Source organism: Theropithecus gelada, chromosome 4, assembly GCF_003255815.1.
Source record: "Theropithecus gelada isolate Dixy chromosome 4, Tgel_1.0, whole genome shotgun sequence".
Lineage (NCBI taxonomy): Eukaryota > Metazoa > Chordata > Mammalia > Primates > Cercopithecidae > Theropithecus > Theropithecus gelada.
The window spans coordinates 88,132,890-88,153,277 of record NC_037671.1 but is presented as its reverse complement, the minus strand read 5'-3'; the positions used below and the strand labels follow the sequence as shown (position 1 = coordinate 88,153,277).

Sequence of the window (20,388 nt, the reverse complement as noted above, 5' to 3'; positions counted from 1 at the left end):
ATCTAAGTGAATCTCCACAGTTCAAACCTATGTTGTTCAAGGGTCAACTGCAAACTATGAGATAGAATACAACTGGGAGATTTCACTAAGCCATGCTCATGAGCCTTTGGCACAGGGAGGCAGTCTTTCATTCATAGTCAGACTCCTGTTCATTTTAGTGTTAGGTCTGTGCAAAAGTAATGACATAAACTGCAATGACTTTTGCACCAACCTAATCGTAAATAATAATAATGCTGACTTGCTCCCTGATCATGGTCAATCATTGCACTAATCAAAATGGGTGTTCATCTAAAAGCTGTGGAGATAAAGGGACATGAAAATCTCACATTTATGCACAACTGAGTGGCCATTAGCCTTTTAGCATAAGGGAGCTTTTAAAATTAAAATAATTTATTTTTGCCATGTAATGACATTTTGGTCAATGGGACCTTTACATTTTAGGAAAAGAGAGTATGTTGCCTTTTCAAAAATTATCTTTCAACACCTGCATTATACCTGTCAAGTATTTCCACTTTGTTTCTGTTCACTTAAAAAAATCAAGAATTTATAAATTTGAAAAAGGAGACTTTATTTCTCACAAAGGATTCCAGTCTGCAAGGTGGCCATCCTGCAGGCTGGGGAGTGCAGCTTCCTGTAAAGACCTGGACACAGGCACTTTGAAGGAGGAGGTGTTGGAGTAGGAGCTTTATGCTGAATATGGCTAAATATACATATTCAATAGGCTATAGGAAGATTTATGAATATTTTTGAAGGTAGTCCTGACACATACCTATTAAACAAATGTGCATGTAACGTACAACCCATGTTCACCCTGGGGTGGAGACTTAACAGTTCAATGTATTACAGTTAGACCCTATATGCAAAAGGGACACAAAGGCACTCAAGTGAACAGCCTCTGTAAACTGACCAGGACTGGTCCAGAATTGATGGTCTTATCAAGAGAAGGTTACTAAAATCACTCTCTTGTCCAGTCAAAGCTATAGTTATGGCTGGTGGAATAGGGGCCAGGGGTTGGTTACTCAGTGTCTGATGGTCGGTGAGCTGCAATTTTTTTTTTTTTTTTTAAGACAGGGTCTGGCTGTGTCACCCAGGCTGGAATGCAGTGGTTGCTAACTGCCCTCCATCTCCCGGGCTCATGCTGTCCTCCCACCTCAGCCTCCCAAGTAACTGGGACCATAGGCATGCGCCACCACGTCCAGCTAGTTTTTATATTTCTAAAAGAGATGGGATTTTGCCATGTTGCTGAGACTGGTTTCAAACTTCTGGAGTCAAAGCTGTCTGCCCCCTTGGCCTCCCAGAGTGCTGGGATTACAGGCGTGAACCACCGCGCCAGCCTCACATTGTTTTAACGTCATTTATCTCGAGACCAGTGCTTGTGTAGTTGAAAGAGAAAAAGAAAAACCTTGTGGCAGCACACAGTATATTCTCTAAGCACAGGGGTGTGTGACTTCACTGTGGTCCTAGAACGGCCTTAGGTACTGTTCGTAATTTGGTCTCTTAGGGCCATAAAGAATCTGTTCTGTCTTATGATCTCTATTTCAACATTAACGCTGGTCAGTTGTGTCTAAACCCCAAAAGGAGGAGGAATAACAAGGTGTGTCTGGCCTCTTGTCCCGTCATGACTGGGAACTCAGTTTTTAAGGTTTCTCTGGGGTCCCCTTGACCAAGACGGGGGTCAATTCAGTCAGTCTGGGGGCTTAGAACTTTATTTTTAGTTTACATTTCCAAATATACTATACTAGGTTGCTTATTTTTAAAGCTCTAGTCAAACTTTGTTTACTTCAGAAAATTTACTTTCTGAAGTTTAAACTTAGGTAATTTGTACACTGATCATTATCACAGGCCTTTGGACCATATTTAAACACTTTGATTTATAAATCATTAGACTTTCCTGTATAAAGCAGTTGAAAAAAATAGCAAAGGCTTCATCTGACAAACAGGGGCTCACAAACTAACAGTTCACCAGCACAACTTGCCCTGTTTCCGTATCAGGTCCTGATCTTTGCCAGCCATTGTATGACTTTGTTTAAAGAGACGAGGAAGTCATCTGTGGAGAGGGCCTCGGGCCCCTAAGTCTCCCCCTCTGTCTGTGTGAGAACAGACATCCAGGAGGTGAGAGCTTGTACTCTGCTGTTGTCAAATGTAGGGTTTAAGACCAAGAAGCACAGTTGCTGGAGAGCAGACAGAGGTGAGAAGGCACCATCTGCTGCCTCACAGAGAAACTAATATTCCTGGTCATTGAAATGGTTCCCAATAGAGCTGAGGTTCCTAAGTGGAAGCCATGGAGTACCTGCCCTGGAATCACCTCCTGAGTCTGCTAAAAATAGATTCCCGGGTTTGAGACAGGTTCTCAAAAAACAGATTCCCGAGACCACTACTGGGGGAACCCACCCCCAACATTTCAACGTAGGTTGAATTACAATCAATTCATACAGTTAACACAATTATCATAGTGGTCCTGAGGTGATGTACATCCTCAGCTTACGAAGATAACAGGATTAAGAGATTAAAGACAGGCATAAGACATTATAAAAGTATTATTTGGGAATGGATAAATGTCCATATGAAGAAGAAATCTTCACAATTTATGTTCCTTTGCCGTGGCTCCAGCTGGTCCCTCCGTTCGGAGTCCCTGACTTCCTGCAGCAGACCACACCCTAGGTCTACTGATTCAGAATCTCCAAGGATGGCACCCTGGAATCAACATTTTAAGCAAGCTCCCAGGTGCTTCTGATGCTCACTGAAGTGTGATTTCCACTCTGTAAGGGGAAAAGCTGCCTGGGACCCAATAGGCCCACCCCTGGTTTGAATGGCAGACAAGTGCAGGTGGGAGCACGCGGGAGCCCAGGGCCTGCCTCCCCTCAGCTGCTCCAGTACTTTGGCTGATTAGCCAGACCTTGTCTGACATGCCAGGAGCCACTTCCTCTTTCTTAGAAACGGGCCAATCTGGAAAACAGGGATTTATCGGAATTTTTGGCATTTCCTGATTTGAACTCAAAATCGTAGGAGAAAAGTCTATTTCATTTTAGCAGAAAGATTTTCAGTTTAGAGCAAGGAGAAGTAAAGACCCGTGCCTTAAATAAATAAATAACCCCCCATGATAATATCACACAATTTTATCAGTTTGGGTGTGATTATACCTAAATACAAAGAGCTGAATAGGGCTGGGCATGGTGGTGCACGCCTATAATCCCAGCACTTTGGGAGGCCAAGGCAGGTGGATCCCTTGAACCCAGGAGTTTGGCAAAACCCTATCTTACAAAAAATACAAAAATGAGCTGGGTATGGTGGCGTGTGCCTGTAGCCCCAGCTACTCAGGAGGTCAAGGTGGGAGGATCCCTTGAGCCCAGGAGGTGGAGGCTGCAGTCAGCCGAGATGGCATTACTGCACTCCAGCCTGGGTAACAATAAAGCAGGACCCCATCTAAAAAACAAAAAAAAAGAGAGAGAGATGACCTCTTACTGACCTTTTATCCCTAATTCCCTTATATCTACGAGTCTATGTTAATTATTCAAGAATTGTTGGCCGGGCGCAGTGGCTAATGCCTGTAATCCCAGCACTTTGGGAGGCCAAGGCAGGCAGATCATTTGAAGTCAGGAGTTTGAGATCAGCCTGGCCAACATGATGAAACCCTGTCTCTATTAAAAATACAAAAATTAGCTAGGCATGGTGGCAGGCACCTGTAATCCTAGCTACTCAGGAGGCTGAGGCAGGAGAATTCCTTGAACCCAGGAGGTGGAAGTTGCAGTGAGCTGAGATCAAGCCACTGTACTCCAGACAGGGAGACAGAGTGAGACTCTGTCTCAAAAAAAAAAAAAAAAAGATTTGTTACTGATGGAACAAAGACACAGCAAATAATAATGAAACAATCATGCCTGATGAAAAAAAATAGCCCCCCAAACCACAAACAATTTCTTCAAGGATAAGAATACTTCAAATAATTCTAATTCTGCATAAAATCATTCATCTATTTTTGCATTCTAAAGTTTTATGATATTCATCTGAGAGTTTCAAGATCCATAACAATAAGAGGCAGGTTGTGAAACTTCATTATTTCACTTTCCTAGATGGAAAACCAGAGGCACTGAAGGGCTGAGAGCCAGGTCAGGAACATACTCAAATCAACGCCAATTGGCTGTGTCAAGTGGGGCTCCTGCCCTTGGTCAACACCAAGCATCCAGGCACCAGTGGAAGCCCACTCTCTACTGACTAAACTATGGGGAGAAGTCAAGCGAAACCATTTCCTTTCCTCCCACTTAGAATGTCTTATGAACACTTTCATACTTGCAGAAACTATTAAAAGAATAGGGTCATGTACATTCAGGTACCCAGCACCGAGATCCAACATTGCTAACATTTTTCCACTTTTGTGTGGCAAAAACTGCACCAACAGATACATGCTTATATGGAGAAAATGGATTATGCATTCATTTTCTGAATGAATGTACATTTTCTCCATATAAACATGTATCTGTTGGTGCAGTTGAACTGTCTAAAAATACATTGCAGATACCATGACCCTTGATTCTTAAATGTAACTTTTTAAGATAAGGACACTCTTCTACCGCATCATCTTTTTCTTTCTTTTTTAAAAAAAGAGACGGGGTTTTGCTCTGTCACCCAGGCTGGAATGCAGTGGCATGATCACTGCTCACTGCAGCCTTGACCTCTTGAGCTCAAATGATCCTCCTGCCTCAGCCTCCTGAGTGGCTAGGACTACAGGTGGATGCCACCATGCCTGGCTAATTAAAAAAAAATTTTTTTTTTTTTTTTGTAGAGGAGGAGTCTCACTATGTTGCCCAGGCTGGTCTTGAAATCCTGGCCTTAAGCAATCCTCCTGCCTTGACCTCTCAAAGCACTGAGATTGTAGGCATGAGCCACTGCGCCTGGCTCCTAGTCATCTTTTGATTCATGCACAGAAAGGTGGAGTCCTGCAGCTAGAATCAGACTATGTGGATTTCAAGTCCTGCTCTGACACCAGCTGTGTGGTCTCAGAATCGTATAGCTCTCTAGGTCTTAGGTTTTGCCTCTACAATTGAGGGATTTGGACTAGATCAGTGATTCTCGATTCTGGCTACACAGTAGAATCACCTGGGAATTTTAAATTAATTGCTCTAAAGTACAGCCCAGGCACGGCCAGTTTAAAGAGCTGTGCAGATGATTCTAATATGCAACCAGGGTAGAGGATCGTTGGACTAAGTAATCTCTGGAGATCTTTCTAGTTCTGTCTTTCTGTGGTTCTGAGTAGCAATGCGGCTTTGCTTTTGGGCCAGGCTCCCTCCTCTGCCCACCTCAGAAGGCTTAATGATGTTCTTTGTGCTTGCTGCCCATAGTTCCCGGGCATGTGTGGAATGCTTCATTCGAAAACCATGATGCTGGATGGAAGCTACAGTGAGTCTGAGGCCAACAGCCTGGCTGGGTATCCCAGAAGCCATATCCTAACGGAAGAAGAAAGGCAAGACAAAATAGTGGTCCACCTGGGCCTGAGTGGTGACGCCAACGCTGCCAGAAAGAAGGGGCTTCTGAAGGGCCAGATGGGTTTTCGTATCTTCCAGAACACCCATGCCATTGACAAATACTCTAGGTTGATATTCCCTGCCTCCTACATTTTTTTCAACTTAATTTATTGGTCAGTGTTTTCCTAGGGGTTCCAAGGCTGTTCCTAGAAGAGGGCATAGACATCAAGGGGGCCTGGCCAGTCATTGACAGGTGGACTTGTTGACCACACGCCCCTCACCAGACAGAGCAGCAGCTACTGGACCACCCTGAGCAGCACTCATCTCTCAGAGGAGCCCAGGAGCCCTCCAGCTACCCTGACCCCAGACCTCGTGGGGCTACTCCTTGTTCATGCTATGTCTCATGTCACACTTCACGTCTCTCTGGGACCTTCTGTTCTTGTGTGTGAACTAGTTAACAAGAACTCCCCTCCTATAAATAAGGACTCAAATGCCTCCTAGACATTCTTAGACCCTCAGGATGCCTAGGATTCAGCTGTGGAGGGAAAAGGAAGAACCGAAGTGCAAGGTTAGGGGCATTCTGGATAGGAGATAGGAAATTAGGAACAAAAAAACCCCATGAACCTATACAACTGGATTAAGTGCCTACCTAGAAGGGAAAAGAGCTCAGATCCCAGACAGGAAATGATTTGCCTGTGGGAGTATGGCAACCCACAGGATTTTGCAGTATTAGAGGAGATTATTCATTTAGCCATCCATTCAACCATTCTTTAAATATCGAGGTCCCACTCTGCATCAGGTACTGTGGAAATGAAAAAATAGAGTCTCTTTCCTTAGAGATCTTCTCTAAGCTGTGCTCATTCTACATGTGGCATGATGTACTTCTGCTCTTTCCCCTCTTTCAACCCCATTTACGCCATAGACCCATTCTGTTTGTTGTTGCTTTTACTCTTTAGCATATAAGGCAGGGTCTGGGAGACGCCAGGTCCAGAACTTTCAACTGTCCTCCTCCAGTGAAGTTACACAGATAGAGCTAATTTTGCCCAGCAATGATGCGTAGCAATGTGCATGGAGTATTGCCAGCCAGGGAAACTCACCCAAGCTCACCACGGTGTACAGTTTTTTTTACTGGGGTCGGTCATGGATTTATGGCTGATTGCCCACATGGCTGACTTTAGTCTTTTGCCCCTCCAGAGGTTGAGCCGGTACCTTGAGGTCCAGGGCACCTATCATAAATCACATTGTTGGCATAGATTACCTGGTGTGGCCCAAGGCCCCAGTAGACAAAGACCCTTCTATCTCACAGGACATTCCAAGGGCACAGAGGTTGCCTCCCAGGAGCTGGGACCAAGGCTCAAACCTTTTTTGGGGCAAGGTTAGTCCTTTACTACACAGCAACTCTTGTCAATTCCTTATTGTTAATGTTAATTGCGGTGTTACTGTTATATATTCAGGCAAAAACATTTTAAAGTATCTCTGCACTAGGTACAGTGGGGTCCAAATTAAGAATAAGAGTAGTCAAAGCTCTCAGAGAAGGAACTAGTAGAGGAAATGCCACACAAATATCTATAATATAAGGTTAAGAGTGTTTAGTGCCTCAGTCAGAGTTCAGTGTGAGATGGGAATTCCAAGGGAGGAAAAACAGTCCCACCAGGAAGACGGACCTCATGGAGAAAGCAGCCCTGAGATGCCCCTTGAAGGTCAGGATTTTAAGAAGAAGAAATGGGACAGAATACATCCTAGATCTGGGCTGTCTAATATGGTAGCCACTAGCCACATGCCTATTTAAATTTAAATTAGTTAAAAATATTAACTGGGTGTGGTGGTATGTGCCTGGGGTTCTAGCTACACAGGAGGCTAAGGCGGGACAATCGCTTGAGCCCAGGAGTTCCAGGCTACCGTGAGCTGTGATCAAGCCACTGCAGTCCAGCCTGAGTGAAAGAGCAAGACCCTATCGCTAAAGTAATAACAATTATTATTTAGATTAGTTGAAGTTCAATAAAATTGAAAACTCAGTTCCTTGGTTATACCATCCACACTCAAGTGGGCTCAGTAAGCACAGCTGCTAGTAGCTGCTGCATTGGGCTGGGCAGACCTAAAGACCAGGAAGCCCTACCAGCCAAGAGACCAGCCTAAGCGGATGCATGGGAGAACAGGAAGGTTTGCCATTGCAGAGAATAGGGTCTGTGGGCAAGTCATTCATTTTGGCAGGATCCTAGGCTGTGGGAAGAGGAGGTGAGAGACTGGCTTTTTCCGCAGCACTAGAGATCAAGGCAGGTCCCCACCATGCCGGTGCTTATGAGGACAGCTTCCCCACTATGGAGTTGCTGGACCCAAGACCACTAGACCACTAGACCAAGACCACTAGCCTCATGGACCAATGAAGAACAAAGGTGCATAAACATGGGTAATTGGGTGGTACAGGGCATCTGGACTAGTTTAGAAATATTTATTTATTTTTTTTTTTCTGAGACAGAGTTTCACTCTTGTTGTCCAGGATGGAGTGCAATGGCTTTATTTTGGCTTACAGCAACCTCTGCCTCCCGGGTTCAAGTGATTCTCCTGCCTCAGCCCCTGAGTAGCTAGGATTACAGGCATGCGCCACCATGCCTGGCTAATTTTTTTATTTTTTAGTAGAGATGGGGTTTCTCCATGTTGGTCAGGCTGGTCTTGAACTCTCGACCTCAGGTGATCCGCCTTTCTCAGCCTCCCAAAGTGCTGGGATTACAGGCATGAGCCACTGCACCCAGCCAGAAACCTTTTATCTCTATAGACTCTCCCAAGCCACAGTGCTGCTCAAAGAATGATAATTTTACTGTCATTAAATATATCATATTGCTTTGGTTGTAAGACTTATTTAATTCCAACACTACTCCACTTCTGAGTGCATTGTTTTCATGAATTATGACTCTGTTCACAAATTAAAACAAATAAACATTTATTTTTGCTAGCTTCTATGTTAAACTGGAGTTAATTCTATAGCAGACATATTTAGAATCATAAACAGTATTTTATCATGCGGGGCCATGATACAATGACACCATTGTATTTAGCATCGCCTTATTACAGTATAATAGTCTGACACTACTTGAGAAAAGTAGGAAATTTAAAGAGGTAAACTGGAGAAAACATCAGTAGGAGTAGAAAACAGGAACTATGGAAATAGAACAGGGGATGATTCACCCTGGAGGCAAGACAGAGAAGCAGACACAATCGTTATCAGGAATGCATGAATGATACCTTACTTCACTGACATCGTGAAATGTAAGATGCATCCATATTTTATGTACTGAGAAAAAATACTAATAATCAAATTCTGGAATGCCAATGATTATAATATGAATCCTGATTTCACCAATATGAAACTGAAAAAATGTTAATGTTACAATAAAAGAAATGGGTTTTATACAAAAACTGGTGATTGGACATACTTCATTGACACCAAGGAGCCAATATTTATTTAGCATTTGTCCTCAAGGTCTTGTGCTGAGGTGAGAGATGGTGGTGACCGGTAAAGAAATGAATGGGGAACACTCTTCAGTCATTAGGAAGCTTACACTTTAATGGGTGTGGTTCAAAGGAGGGAAAGATCACAGAATTTGAGGAGTGTTTTCTGATAAATATTGAGTGATGAATAAACACAGCTTTGAGTACCAAAAAAGGGAAGGAAGGGATGATAACGTGGAAGAAGGAAAGCTCAGGTATGTTCAGGGGTCAGTGAATAGATACTCTACAGAATGTACAAAAGACATAAGATAGGAAAAGTAAGTTGGGGCAAAAAGGGCTTTGGGCAGGGAAGTTATAATCTTTTGGAAAATCAATTAATTTGCCATCAGAATATAAACTGGTGTATTTTTCAACCATTTTAGTTGCCAGTGACAGAAATTCAACTAAAAATGGTACAAGTGAAAAGAAGATATATTGGAAGGATACTCTAGGGGCTCATTGAACAACAGGGAATTTGAAGGAAGCAGGGAAGCTCTGGGGACTTAAGGGTCTGGAATTGGGTTTCAGCATGTCCCTTCAGGGTCATGTCTCCATCCAACACTCTGTCTGTCTTCATTCTCACCCACTGCAGACAAGTTTCCTCCACCTGGTGTGGGTGGGTGGGTGGAGGGGCCTTGATGGTCTTAGGCCCACAGTTTTCTAGTTCAATTACCCAGTGTCAAGGGTCTTTCTATGTTTATTCCAGTTAGAATAAACCTGGGGAATGAATTTGACTGGTCTGGGCTGGGCCATGTATGTTGAAGGTGATCAGAGTTCTGTGACGTGTGTAAGTTGAGAAAGCTAGAACTCTTCAAAAACACTTTTATTTGGTTCCACCTTTTGCAAGCATCTGTTAAAGGGAGGCCATGAATTTGAAAAATAAAAGGCTGCTTAGTTTGAGGAAACCAGTGAAGAAGGAAAATAACATTAAGAATAGTGGAGAAAGTTCATGCTAAGTTCAGTAATGTATGAGGGCCACAGTCTATGTGCTGATGTTCACAGAGACTGGAAAGCTAGGAGAAAGAGCTGGCATGCATGGAGGATGAGGAGTTTGAGTTTCACAAGGAACTAGAAATGTGAAATAAAAAGTAGTAAATGTTGGTGTAAGACTGAGAGGGAGATAAAGATTTGGAACCATATCCTAGATATGCTGAATGAAGCTATGAAAATGGACAAAACTCCTGAAGGAGAAGAAGCAGTAGACAGCAGGTCTGTGGACAAGAGCTCAGGAGTATATATTTAGGTGGGAGGAGGATTGTGGTAGAAGCTGGGAGGAGGGAGTTTCTCAACAGGAGGAGGGTGGGGCTGGGAGCAAATAATAACCATAAACACGAGAAGGGTAAAGACTGAACAGATGTGGCAAGGTGTAGGCAGGAGGCTTGGTGGCCACAAACACCAGGTAGACAGCCATCCTTGGTTGTCTCAATCACAGTGATTTAGGAAGGTAGAAGGAAACATGTTCAGAGAATTACGTTACTTATTATGGAAAGACTATTACAGATTCTTGTATTTTTAAAGGCTTAAAACATAACATGGTAGCATACCCAGCCTGAATAAGAGCTGTGTTCTCAGTGGTTGGTTCCCTGAACTATTACACTGAAATTTGGGGGAGTGGCACAAGAACAGCATTTATAACTGGATCATCAGATCTAGTTGTCACAGAAGATAAGAGAATAGCCATTAAAGTGGCCATATGAGGTAAATGGCCAAGTATAGAGTGCATCCTCTGCTCAGCACCATGCTAAACGCCAGATGTGTGGTTCCTAATTCAGTTCTTACATCAGCCCTGCTGTGGTAGGAAGGACTTTCCCGTACTCCATACCTGCTAAGCTGTAGGGCCTTCCATAACTGTATTCAACATGTCTAGGTAGGTGGACCTTGCATGAAAGAATCCATTTCTCATAGTATTTTCAGGAAAAAAGGTGATTCATTTCCCACTTAGATGGGCAGAGAAGTGGTTAGAAAGAGCAGACAGAAAATCTGGGTTATGCTGAAACACATCTACATGGTTATCTCTACACTCAGGTGAGAACTTGGAGTTATACCAGGACATCCTGGTTTAGCTCCTTGAGGCCAGAAGCTGGCTTTGAGAGACATGACATGCACATATTCAGGGCAGCCAGGGCAGAGGCATTATGGGTTTCCAGCACTGACGCTGTTAAAAGGCACTATTCATTTAATTAGCGCACAAGGAGAATCCACAGCTCACGCCACCACCACCATTGGAAACATCTTGCCTTTTTCATTCCATTGCAAAGGAATGGACGGCTGTGGCCTAGAGGATTAGCACCGGTTTGGAAGCAGCTGACTTCCCACTCCCACCAATCACTAGGAAATGGTACCAGTAAAGAAGGCTGTGTGCCCTGCATGTGTCTGAGGACAAGTGTGCTGGACTGTTCTCATGGAGAGTTAAGTTCTGTGCTAGGAGGGTCTCATGGCCCAGCCTGCCCAGCCTCCAGAGCCATCTGGAGCCTGCCCACATCTGCAGCATAAGAACATTCCCCATTAGCAGATTGGATCAAGCACTCAGTCCTGACCCTCTGACCTTCAGATGGCATTTAAAAAATGACATTTGGGCCAGCCATCGATAACATTAGGTTTCAGATTTATTTTAAAAGCTAAATTGAAAAAAAAACCTTGGCTGTAGCACACCGTTGTTTAATCTAAACTGACCAGGTTAATGGTGGTGGATGCTCTTCTCCACCGTGTCCATTTAGCCCAGTATGGCTCAAATTTTAATGTGCATATGAATAACTTGGATATCTTCATAAAATGCAGATTTTGATCCAGTAGTTTTGGGAGGGGACCCTGGATTATGCATTTCTAACAAGCACCCAAGAGATGTTGGTGCTGCTGGTCTGTGGACCACAGTTTAAGTAACAAGGCCCCAGAGCCCCTTCTCATCATTTGAAGTGAAACTCAGATGTGTCACCTCCTGTCTGTGGCATCCTGACTCACATTTCCCTCCCAAGGCAGAATTTATTATTATCTCATCTGTGGTCCCAAAGCATTTTGTGCATTGAGGCCTTCCTTTATGCTGTGATTATTCTACTTGAACAATGGTTCCCAGGCTGGCTGTATGTGAGTCACCTGGGGAACTTTTGAAAAAGTATCAGTGCCTAAGCCCAGCCCCATTCTGATTTTATTGTGGTCTCAACTCTCTCTCTCTTTTTAAATGACACTATTTTTAAAAGGCTGTTAAGCGGGGATCACTTGAGCCCTGGAGTTCGAGACCAGCCTGAGCAATGTAACAAGACTCCTCTACAAAACAATTTAAAAATTAGTTGGGTGTGGTGGCGCGCACCCATAATCGTAGCTACTCAGGAGGCTGAAGTGGGTGGGAGGGTTGCTTGGACCCAGAAGGTTGACGCTGCTGAGAGCTACGATTGTGCCACTGCACCCCAGCCTGAGTGACAGAGTGAGACCCTGGGTCTAAAAAAAATAAAGGCTGGTACTAAAGTCTGAAATAAATTTCTCTGGGAGAGTATTGTCTGGATGTGGTTTCTAAACTGTTTCCTGGGAACAAGGGGTTCTCTGGAGGGGCTTTAAGGTCTACTCTGGGGGAATGGGTGGGAGACAGAAGAATAAGAAGGAACACAGTACGTGGGGGCAAGAGAGGGAGCCAGTCAACCAGCCCAACAAAGAATACAGAGCCTACTATGAGCAGGTGCTGTTCCAGGAACCCAGTACTTTAGTTCTTCCAGGAACCCAGTGAAGAAGGGTTTACAGAGAGAGAAGAGGTAAAGGGGCTGAGTTCCAGGGCCAGGGCTGGAACTGGGGCTTCTGTCCCCAAGTCCTTTTCACTTTTCACAGTTTCCTTTAAGAAAGCTATGGAGTTCCAGAAAAAAAAAATGGCCCAAGGGAGGTTTTAGTCTTCTTCTACCAATGTCCTTTCAGATCATTCCAGAAGGCATCTGACCTCCTGGCTGCAGGAATGGGAATCAGGGGTGGGAGGGTCAGACAAGCACCCACAGAGCTGGATTTGCCTGAGCTGCTTGGAAGAAGCTTCCAGCCCTGGATGCTGGGCCTCTGGTTGCCAGCCCTCTTCTGGCCTCCAGCCTTCACCTGCCTCTTCTTTTACTTTCCCTAAGATAGCGCCCCTGTTCCACCTCCGCTAGGAAGTTGGTAGTTGCTGCCTCCACATCTCCAACTCTTTCCTGGTGTCTGCTCTGCCATGGCATTGGAGAGGCTGTAGAGTGGCACCTAGCCACAGACGTTTCTCATCCTCCTGTGAGCAGAAAGGGTGCAGGAGGGGAGGTTGCCCGCAGAGAATGTAACCATGGATGTAATAAGAAGCCCTAGAAGGTAAGTTCCCCGAGAGCAAGGATTTTTGTCCATTTCTTCAATTGCTGTAATTTAGGTTCCACAACAGTGCTTGGCACATGATAGATGCTCAGGAAATATTTATGGAAGAAATGAGTGAACTCTTCTCGCCCATGAGGCATTAGGTACTGTGCTGGATGCTTACTTACATTGTGTCATTTATTGTTAGCTACTGAAGTATCTCATTCATGTTCAGTGTGGGGGCAGGAGCCTGGAGATTCAGAGGATGCACTTTGCTAGCTCTGTGGCCATGAGTCATTCACTCTTTCTGAGTTTTAGTTTCTCTAGGTGAAAAAAAAAAAAATGTGTGTGTGTGTGTGTATGTGTGTGTGTGTGTGTACATAATTCTGGCCTCTCAAAGTGGATGTGAGAAGTGAGTGAGCCAGTGTGTCTACTCAGACCAGGCTGGGTATAATGGCTCATGCCTGTAATCCCAACACTTTGGGAGCCTAAGGAGGGAGGATCACTTGAGCCCAAGCAACATAGTGAGACCCTGTCTCTACAAAAAATATTTTAAAATTAGCTGGGCATGGTGTCACACACCTGTAGTCCCAGCTGTCTGGGAGGCTGAGGCGGGGGGATTGCTTGAGCCCAAAAGTTGAAGGCTGCAGTGAGCCGTGATTACACCATTGCATTCCAGCTTGGGTGACAGAGAAAGATTCTATCTCTAAAAAACAAAACAAAACAAAACAAAACAAAAACTAAAATACTCAGCCCAGTGTCTGGCCCCTGAAGAAAAATGAAGTAGAAGAAAGAGAGGAGAGGGGAGGAAAGTGAGGAAGGAGGAGAAGAGTGTTGCCATGTTCCCAAGAGGGGAAGAGCATTGCTAAGTTTTAACTTTGCCAAATGAAAATATTTAAAACCATCCAAAACCCAAAATATTGCTTCCATGTATTATCACTGCCATTTTATTTTTTTCTTTGAGAAGGAGTCTCACTCTGTCACCGAGGCTGGAGTGCGGTGGCACGATCTCCACTCACTGCAACCTCCGCCTCCCGGGTTCAAGCAATTCTCCTGCCTCAGCCTCCCGAGTAACCGGGATTACAGGATTACAGGCATGAGCCACCACACCTGGCTTATTTTTGTATTTTTAGTAGAAATGAGGTTTCACCATGTTGGCCAAGATGGTCTCAAACTCCTGACCTCAAGTGATCCATCCCCCCTCGGCCTCCCAAATTGCTGGGATTACAGGCATGAGCCACTGGCCCACTGTCATTTCTAAAACAAAAATTTGAACACTGAAACTGTGGGAAGGTGTGATTTCAGAATATATGAAATTCTTCCCAAGAAAACTCAGTTTGCACTTTACCCTTGACATTTTCACCAAAAGAACAGATGAGGGCCAGGCATGGTGGCTCATGCCTGGAATCCTAGCACTTTGGGAAGCAGAGGCAGGCGGATCACCTGAGGTCAGGAGTTCCAGATCAGTCTGACCAACATGGTGAAACCCTATCTCTACTAAAAATACAAAAAATTAGCTGGGCGTGGTGGCACACACCTGTAATCCCAGCTACTCAGGAGGCTGAGGCTGGAGAATCGCTTGAACCTGGGAGGCAGAGGTTACCGTCAGCCAAGATCATGCCACTGCACTCTAGCCTGGGTGACAGAGTGAGATTCTGTCTCAAAAAAAAAAAAAAAAAAAAAAAATTCCGAGNGAGGCTGAGGCTGGAGAATCGCTTGAACCTGGGAGGCAGAGGTTACCGTCAGCCAAGATCATGCCACTGCACTCTAGCCTGGGTGACAGAGTGAGATTCTGTCTCAAAAAAAAAAAAAAAAAAAAAGAATTCCGAGTGAGATAAACAGCTAGTTTAATTTTCTGGATGTTCCTTCTTAATAATAAAATAATATAAGAAATAAGACAGCATTTAAAAACGACATTGTGAATAATAATGTGTGACTACATGAGTCAGTAATCTGGGCCATTTGTACACCTGGGATTCAAGTTACTGCTTAACTTAAGACCATAGTGTCCACGAATAATGACATCTTTCGTTTTCCACAATACTATTCTGCCCCTGTCTATTGCACATCATGTGCACATGCCACATGAATATGGGCATCTAAAGAGTGGGAATGTGTAGTTATATCTGTGTTCTGGGAAAGTTACCTTTTCATAAACTATTACCAGATAACTGTATAACTATCGACAGCTGACAACTTTTATCGAGGTATGATTCGCATGCATTAAAATGCATGATCTTAAGTGTATATTTCCATTCGTTTTGACAAATGTGTGTACCCATTGGCCCACAATCTACAGAGATAGAACATTGTTGGCACCTCATGAAGGTCTTCCATGCCCCAGATTAATCCTTATAATAACCTTCCCTTACTTCGCAACTACTGTTCTGAGATCCATCACCATTACATTGGTTTTATCATTTCTAAAAGTTCATATAAATGGAATCATGAGGTATGTACTCTTTCATGTCTGGCTTGTATTCACTCCACATAGCATTTTTTAGATTAATTCATGTTGTTGCACGTATCAGGAGCTCATTTCGATTTGCTGCTGAGCAGTATTCCATTGTATGAATAAGCAGAATTTCTTTATCCATTCTTCTGTTGATGGACATTTGGGTTGTTTCCAGTTTGGAGAAATAAATCTTCTTATAATAAATTATTTAAAATGATTTTAAAATAATAAATTTATTTATAAATAAAGCTTCTACAAATATTTGTGTACAAGAGTTTGTGTAAACATATGCTCTCATTTCTCCTGGTATGTATGTAGGAGCAGAATTATTAGGTATTAACTAGGTTGGTGAATTTTTTTTAAGAAAGCATTTTATTGACATATAATTCACATACCATACAATTTGCTTATCTAAAGTGTACAATTCAATGATTTTTAATATACTCACAGAGTCATGTAACCATTACTGCAATCAATTTTAGGATATTTTCATCACCCCAAAAAGAAACCCCCTGTCCTTTCACCATCACCCCAATTTCCACATTCCTACCCTCCCCTAGCCTTAAGTAACCATTAAATTACTTTCTGTTTCTATAAATTTGCCTATTTGGTACGCTTCATATAAATGGAATCATGCAATGTATGGTCTTTTGTGACTGATTTATTTTACATTGTGTAAGTTTTCAAGGTTCATCCATGTTGTAGCAGGTATCAATATCTTATTCCTTTTTAATTGCCAAATAATATTCCATTGTATGAATATACCACGTTTTTTATGACATTTGGTTTGTTTTCATTTTTGGCTATTATGAATCATGCTGCCATGAACATTTGTGTACATGTTTTTGTGCAGACATATTTTTTCATTTCTCCTGGGAATAAACCTAAGAGTGGAATCGCTGGGTTATACGGTAACTCTGTATTTAACTTCTTGAGGAACAAACAGACTGTTTGCTAAAGTGTGGGCACCATTTTACATTTCAACAAGCAATTAATGAGGCTTCCAATTTCTCTGAATATTCATCAACACTTACTACTGTCTGTCTTTTATTTTAGCCACCCTAATGGGTGTGAAGTGGTATCTCATTGTGGTTTCAATTTGCATTTCCCTGATTGTTAATGATGTTGAGCATCTTCTCATAAGTTTATTGGCTGTTTGTATATTTTCTTTGGAGAAATGTCTATTCGGATTGCCCATTTTTAAGTTTGGTTGTCTTTAATTATTGGGTTATAGGGGTTCTTTATGTATTCTAGACACAATTATCAGGTATTTATCAGATATATGTTTTGTAAATATTTTCTCCGAGTCAGTTGGTTGTCTTTTCACTTTCTTAATGGTGTCTGTTGAAGCAGCAAAATTTTAAATTTCAGTAAAGTCCAGCTTATCTGCTGTTTCTTTGGTTGATTGTGCTTTTGGTGTCATACCTAAGTCAGGCATACATTTAATCTTATAAAATCCTGAAGGCGTTATGTGAGTTGTGCATGTCTTAGCACAGAAACATGCTCATGAAAGATAGTTACTTGTGAATGAAGCTCAGGGGTGGTGAATATACAACTAGAGCTTTTGTGAGGTTCGAGTGAAGAATTTGTGGAAGAAGTTGCCAAGATGAAGCAAAAAAATACAAGTTCATGCAGTTTTTAAAAGTTATCTACCGGCCGGGCGCGGTGGCTCAAGCCTGTAATCCCACCACTTTGGGAGGCCGAGATGGGCGGATCACGAGGTCAGGAGATCGAGACCATCCTGGCTAACACGGTGAAACCCCGTCTCTACTAAAAAATACAAAAAACTAGCCGGGCGAGGTGGCGGCGCCTGTAGTCCCAGCTACTTGGGAGGCTGAGGCAGGAGAATGGCGTAAACCCGGGAGGCGGAGCTTGCAGTGAGCTGAGATCCGGCCACTGCACTCCAGCCTGGGCGACAGCGCGAGACTCCCTCTCAAAAAAACAAAACAAAACAAAAAGTTATCTACCAGTTGCAATCAAATGAAGAAAATAGGCTTGGTTTGAAAATTCACATTTACAATTTGTTTGGAGACAAGTTGCTCCTGGTGGGCTGTTGATGTCTCCATTTTACAGTGGAGAGAATTCCTGGACTCTGTTTCCTTATGTATAAAATGGAAGTGCTGACTCCTACCTTGCCTAACTCACAGGGTTGTTGTGAGAAGCAAATGAGTGAATGCATGGGAATGCGCCGGTCAGCTTAAAGTCCTGTATAAGTGCAAAGTGGTGGTGTTGTCTGTGGTAAATTCACACAGTTTTCCCTTGAGCAACTGTTGTAGAACTTCATCTTAGTCTGTTCAGGCTGCTATAACAGAATACCATCAACTGGGTGGCTTAAACAATGAACACTTGTTTCTCATAGTCCTGGAGGGTGGAGAGTCCAAAATCAAGGCCCTGGCTGATTCAGTGCATGGTGAAAGCTCTCTTCTTGGTTAGCAATATCCTCACTTGGAGGCAAGTGGAGATAGATCATCTCTCTCATGTCTCTTCTTATAAGGACATCAATCCCACCTGTGAGGACTCCATCCTCATGACGTAATCACCTCCCAAAGGGCCCTGCCTCCAAATACCATTACATTGAGAATTTGGGTTTCAGCCTAGAATTTGGTTGGGGGCAGACACAAACATTCAGCCCACTGCAAACATTTTACCCATATAATGCATGATTCTAAGCATTTTACATTTATTAGCTTGTTTACCTCCTTAAGGAGTAAGTATTATTGCTATCATTCTAGTTTTACAATGAAGAACTTGAGGCGTGGACAGGTTTGCCTCCCAGAGTCCACACAGTTATAAATGGTCAAGCTAGGATTTGAACACAGAACTGGCTGGAGTCTGAGCTGCTACTATTGTGCTGTCTGTCTTTCTAAGAAGACGTTGTCATACCTCTGAGTAGCATCCCTACGTTATAGTAACTCTCTCCATCCACAGCCTTTGCTTACTCGTGGGAGGGTTGCTATCTTCAAATTCTTTGGAGTGTTACCCATTAGACATAACAGAAGATGCTGAAACTTTGCCTAAAATGTTAATGATTTTCCATTTTGGTCTTCTAGAGGTTTGTAATGAGACGGTTGGGTAAGCCATATGCTTCGTGCACACTATAACAATCTTCGTATTTATGGGACAACTAGAACCACCAACCTGATAGAGCAGATCTCATGAGCTCCTGTATGAGGCTGTCTTTCCCAGGACGTGCAACATGGTGACCAGCTGAGGTGGGAAATGCCCTTTGGCTTTGATTGCTAAGAAGGAAGCATTCCCACATCCAAGGTCAATCTCCGTCCTCACCACCTGGACGGTTTGGCCTTGCTCCTTATAGACTTCTCTGGTGCCTCAGGCTTTGCCTCCTTTTGCCTGAGAGGCTATGGTAACCAGGCTGGAGAGGTACCTTGCATGACTGGGTGGGGACACGTGGGGATGGAGAGAGCACTATTTCTTTCTTTTCTATTTTAAAACAACTAGGGACCACTAGTTAACACCTGTAAATTGACCAGAAAGCAAAACATTTTTTAAGCAAAATAATTCTGGTTTTCTAAAAGTTGCGTGTCCCGATTACTGAGGTTTCAGAGCATGAGCTGTGGAAATTCTAAATTAGGTGAAATTTCACTCAGCAACTCCGGAAACTACTGAATATTCAACTCAAGAAGAACCAACTGAGAAAACCACCTGCATTGCCAACTTTAGCATTTTCTACAGAACAATTAGAAGCAGAAGTCACAGCCCCAAAGATCACATCACTAGAGATCGGCTGGCTCCATCTCCAGCATTGACTGAAAGGGACAGGAAATTACCAGTTGTACCTAAATGCTACTAATAAAAAACAAGAAGCTCCTACAACTTTATAGCCACTTGGGAAAAGCAAACAACATTTGGATGAATAACCCATGCAAATGAGTTTTCTGTTGGTAAATGAGGTAGATTAACTTAGGGGAGCCCCAACATCTCTCCCACCTGAAATAGTCATGATTCTGAAAGATGCCTAGGGTAAGTTGATGTCACCAATGATCAGCTGCAGCCCCTGCAGACCTGTGATTTATACTCACATCCAAGCTGCCCTGGATGTTCTCCTGGGCCCAGGTTATGGAGGAAGATTCACGGTGACTCAGATGCCCCTAGGGAGAGCGTAACCTAGGGAAAGCCTAGCCCTAAGCCTCACAGGGCAGAAATCCACAAAAACTAGTTCCACTCGTTCATAAAGAGCCTGTGTTTTCTCTTTCCCTTAAAGCAAAGAACCAAATAATCTGAAAAAAAAAATGAAGATGAATGAAAACACTCTGAAGCTTATTGTTTTGTTTTCATTTTTCAATAGATTAAAAGAGAGTGGAATTTATATTAACTTATTTTAAGAAATTACATGCCATCAAAGTTACTCTGTGAGTCAAGACAACCACATGCTGGAAAAAGTTAAATAGTAATACATTAAATCACACAACTTACATTGTGTTATGTTGTTCTTTCCTGTTGTATCTTTACCCATGAGTTCAATTTAAGTGTGTTGTGTATTTTATCTTAAAATTAAATCACACTCTTTCTTTTCTTCAAGAGTTGACAGTTCCTAATGTGGCTTCTCGTTTAACGAATTTATTCTTGTCATCCCCCCAAGCCTCTATTTCATTCCAGTGAATAAGCTCCTCTAATTAGCAGGGAAGAATCTGGAATTAATTAACTAAAAGATCTGAGTTGTCATCAAAATGTCTTGTTGGACAACAT

The 20,388-nt window shown here is 43.0% G+C and overlaps 1 protein-coding gene across 3 annotated transcripts in view; it reads left to right on the top strand.

The window, feature by feature from the left end:
• GABRR2 (gamma-aminobutyric acid type A receptor rho2 subunit) overlaps positions 1-6,735 on the top strand; it is a 67,723-nt gene extending 60,988 nt beyond the window's left edge. For 2 of the 3 annotated variants that reach the window (XM_025383775.1, XM_025383774.1), the window contains one exon: positions 5,334-6,735. In XM_025383775.1, coding sequence (XP_025239560.1) covers positions 5,334-5,645 — 312 coding nt within the window. In that variant the 3' untranslated portion in view covers positions 5,646-6,735. The remainder of the gene's footprint in view (positions 1-5,333) is intronic. The other variant, XM_025383776.1, reaches the window with a different exon arrangement.
• Positions 6,736-20,388: the final 13,653 nt, after the last annotated feature.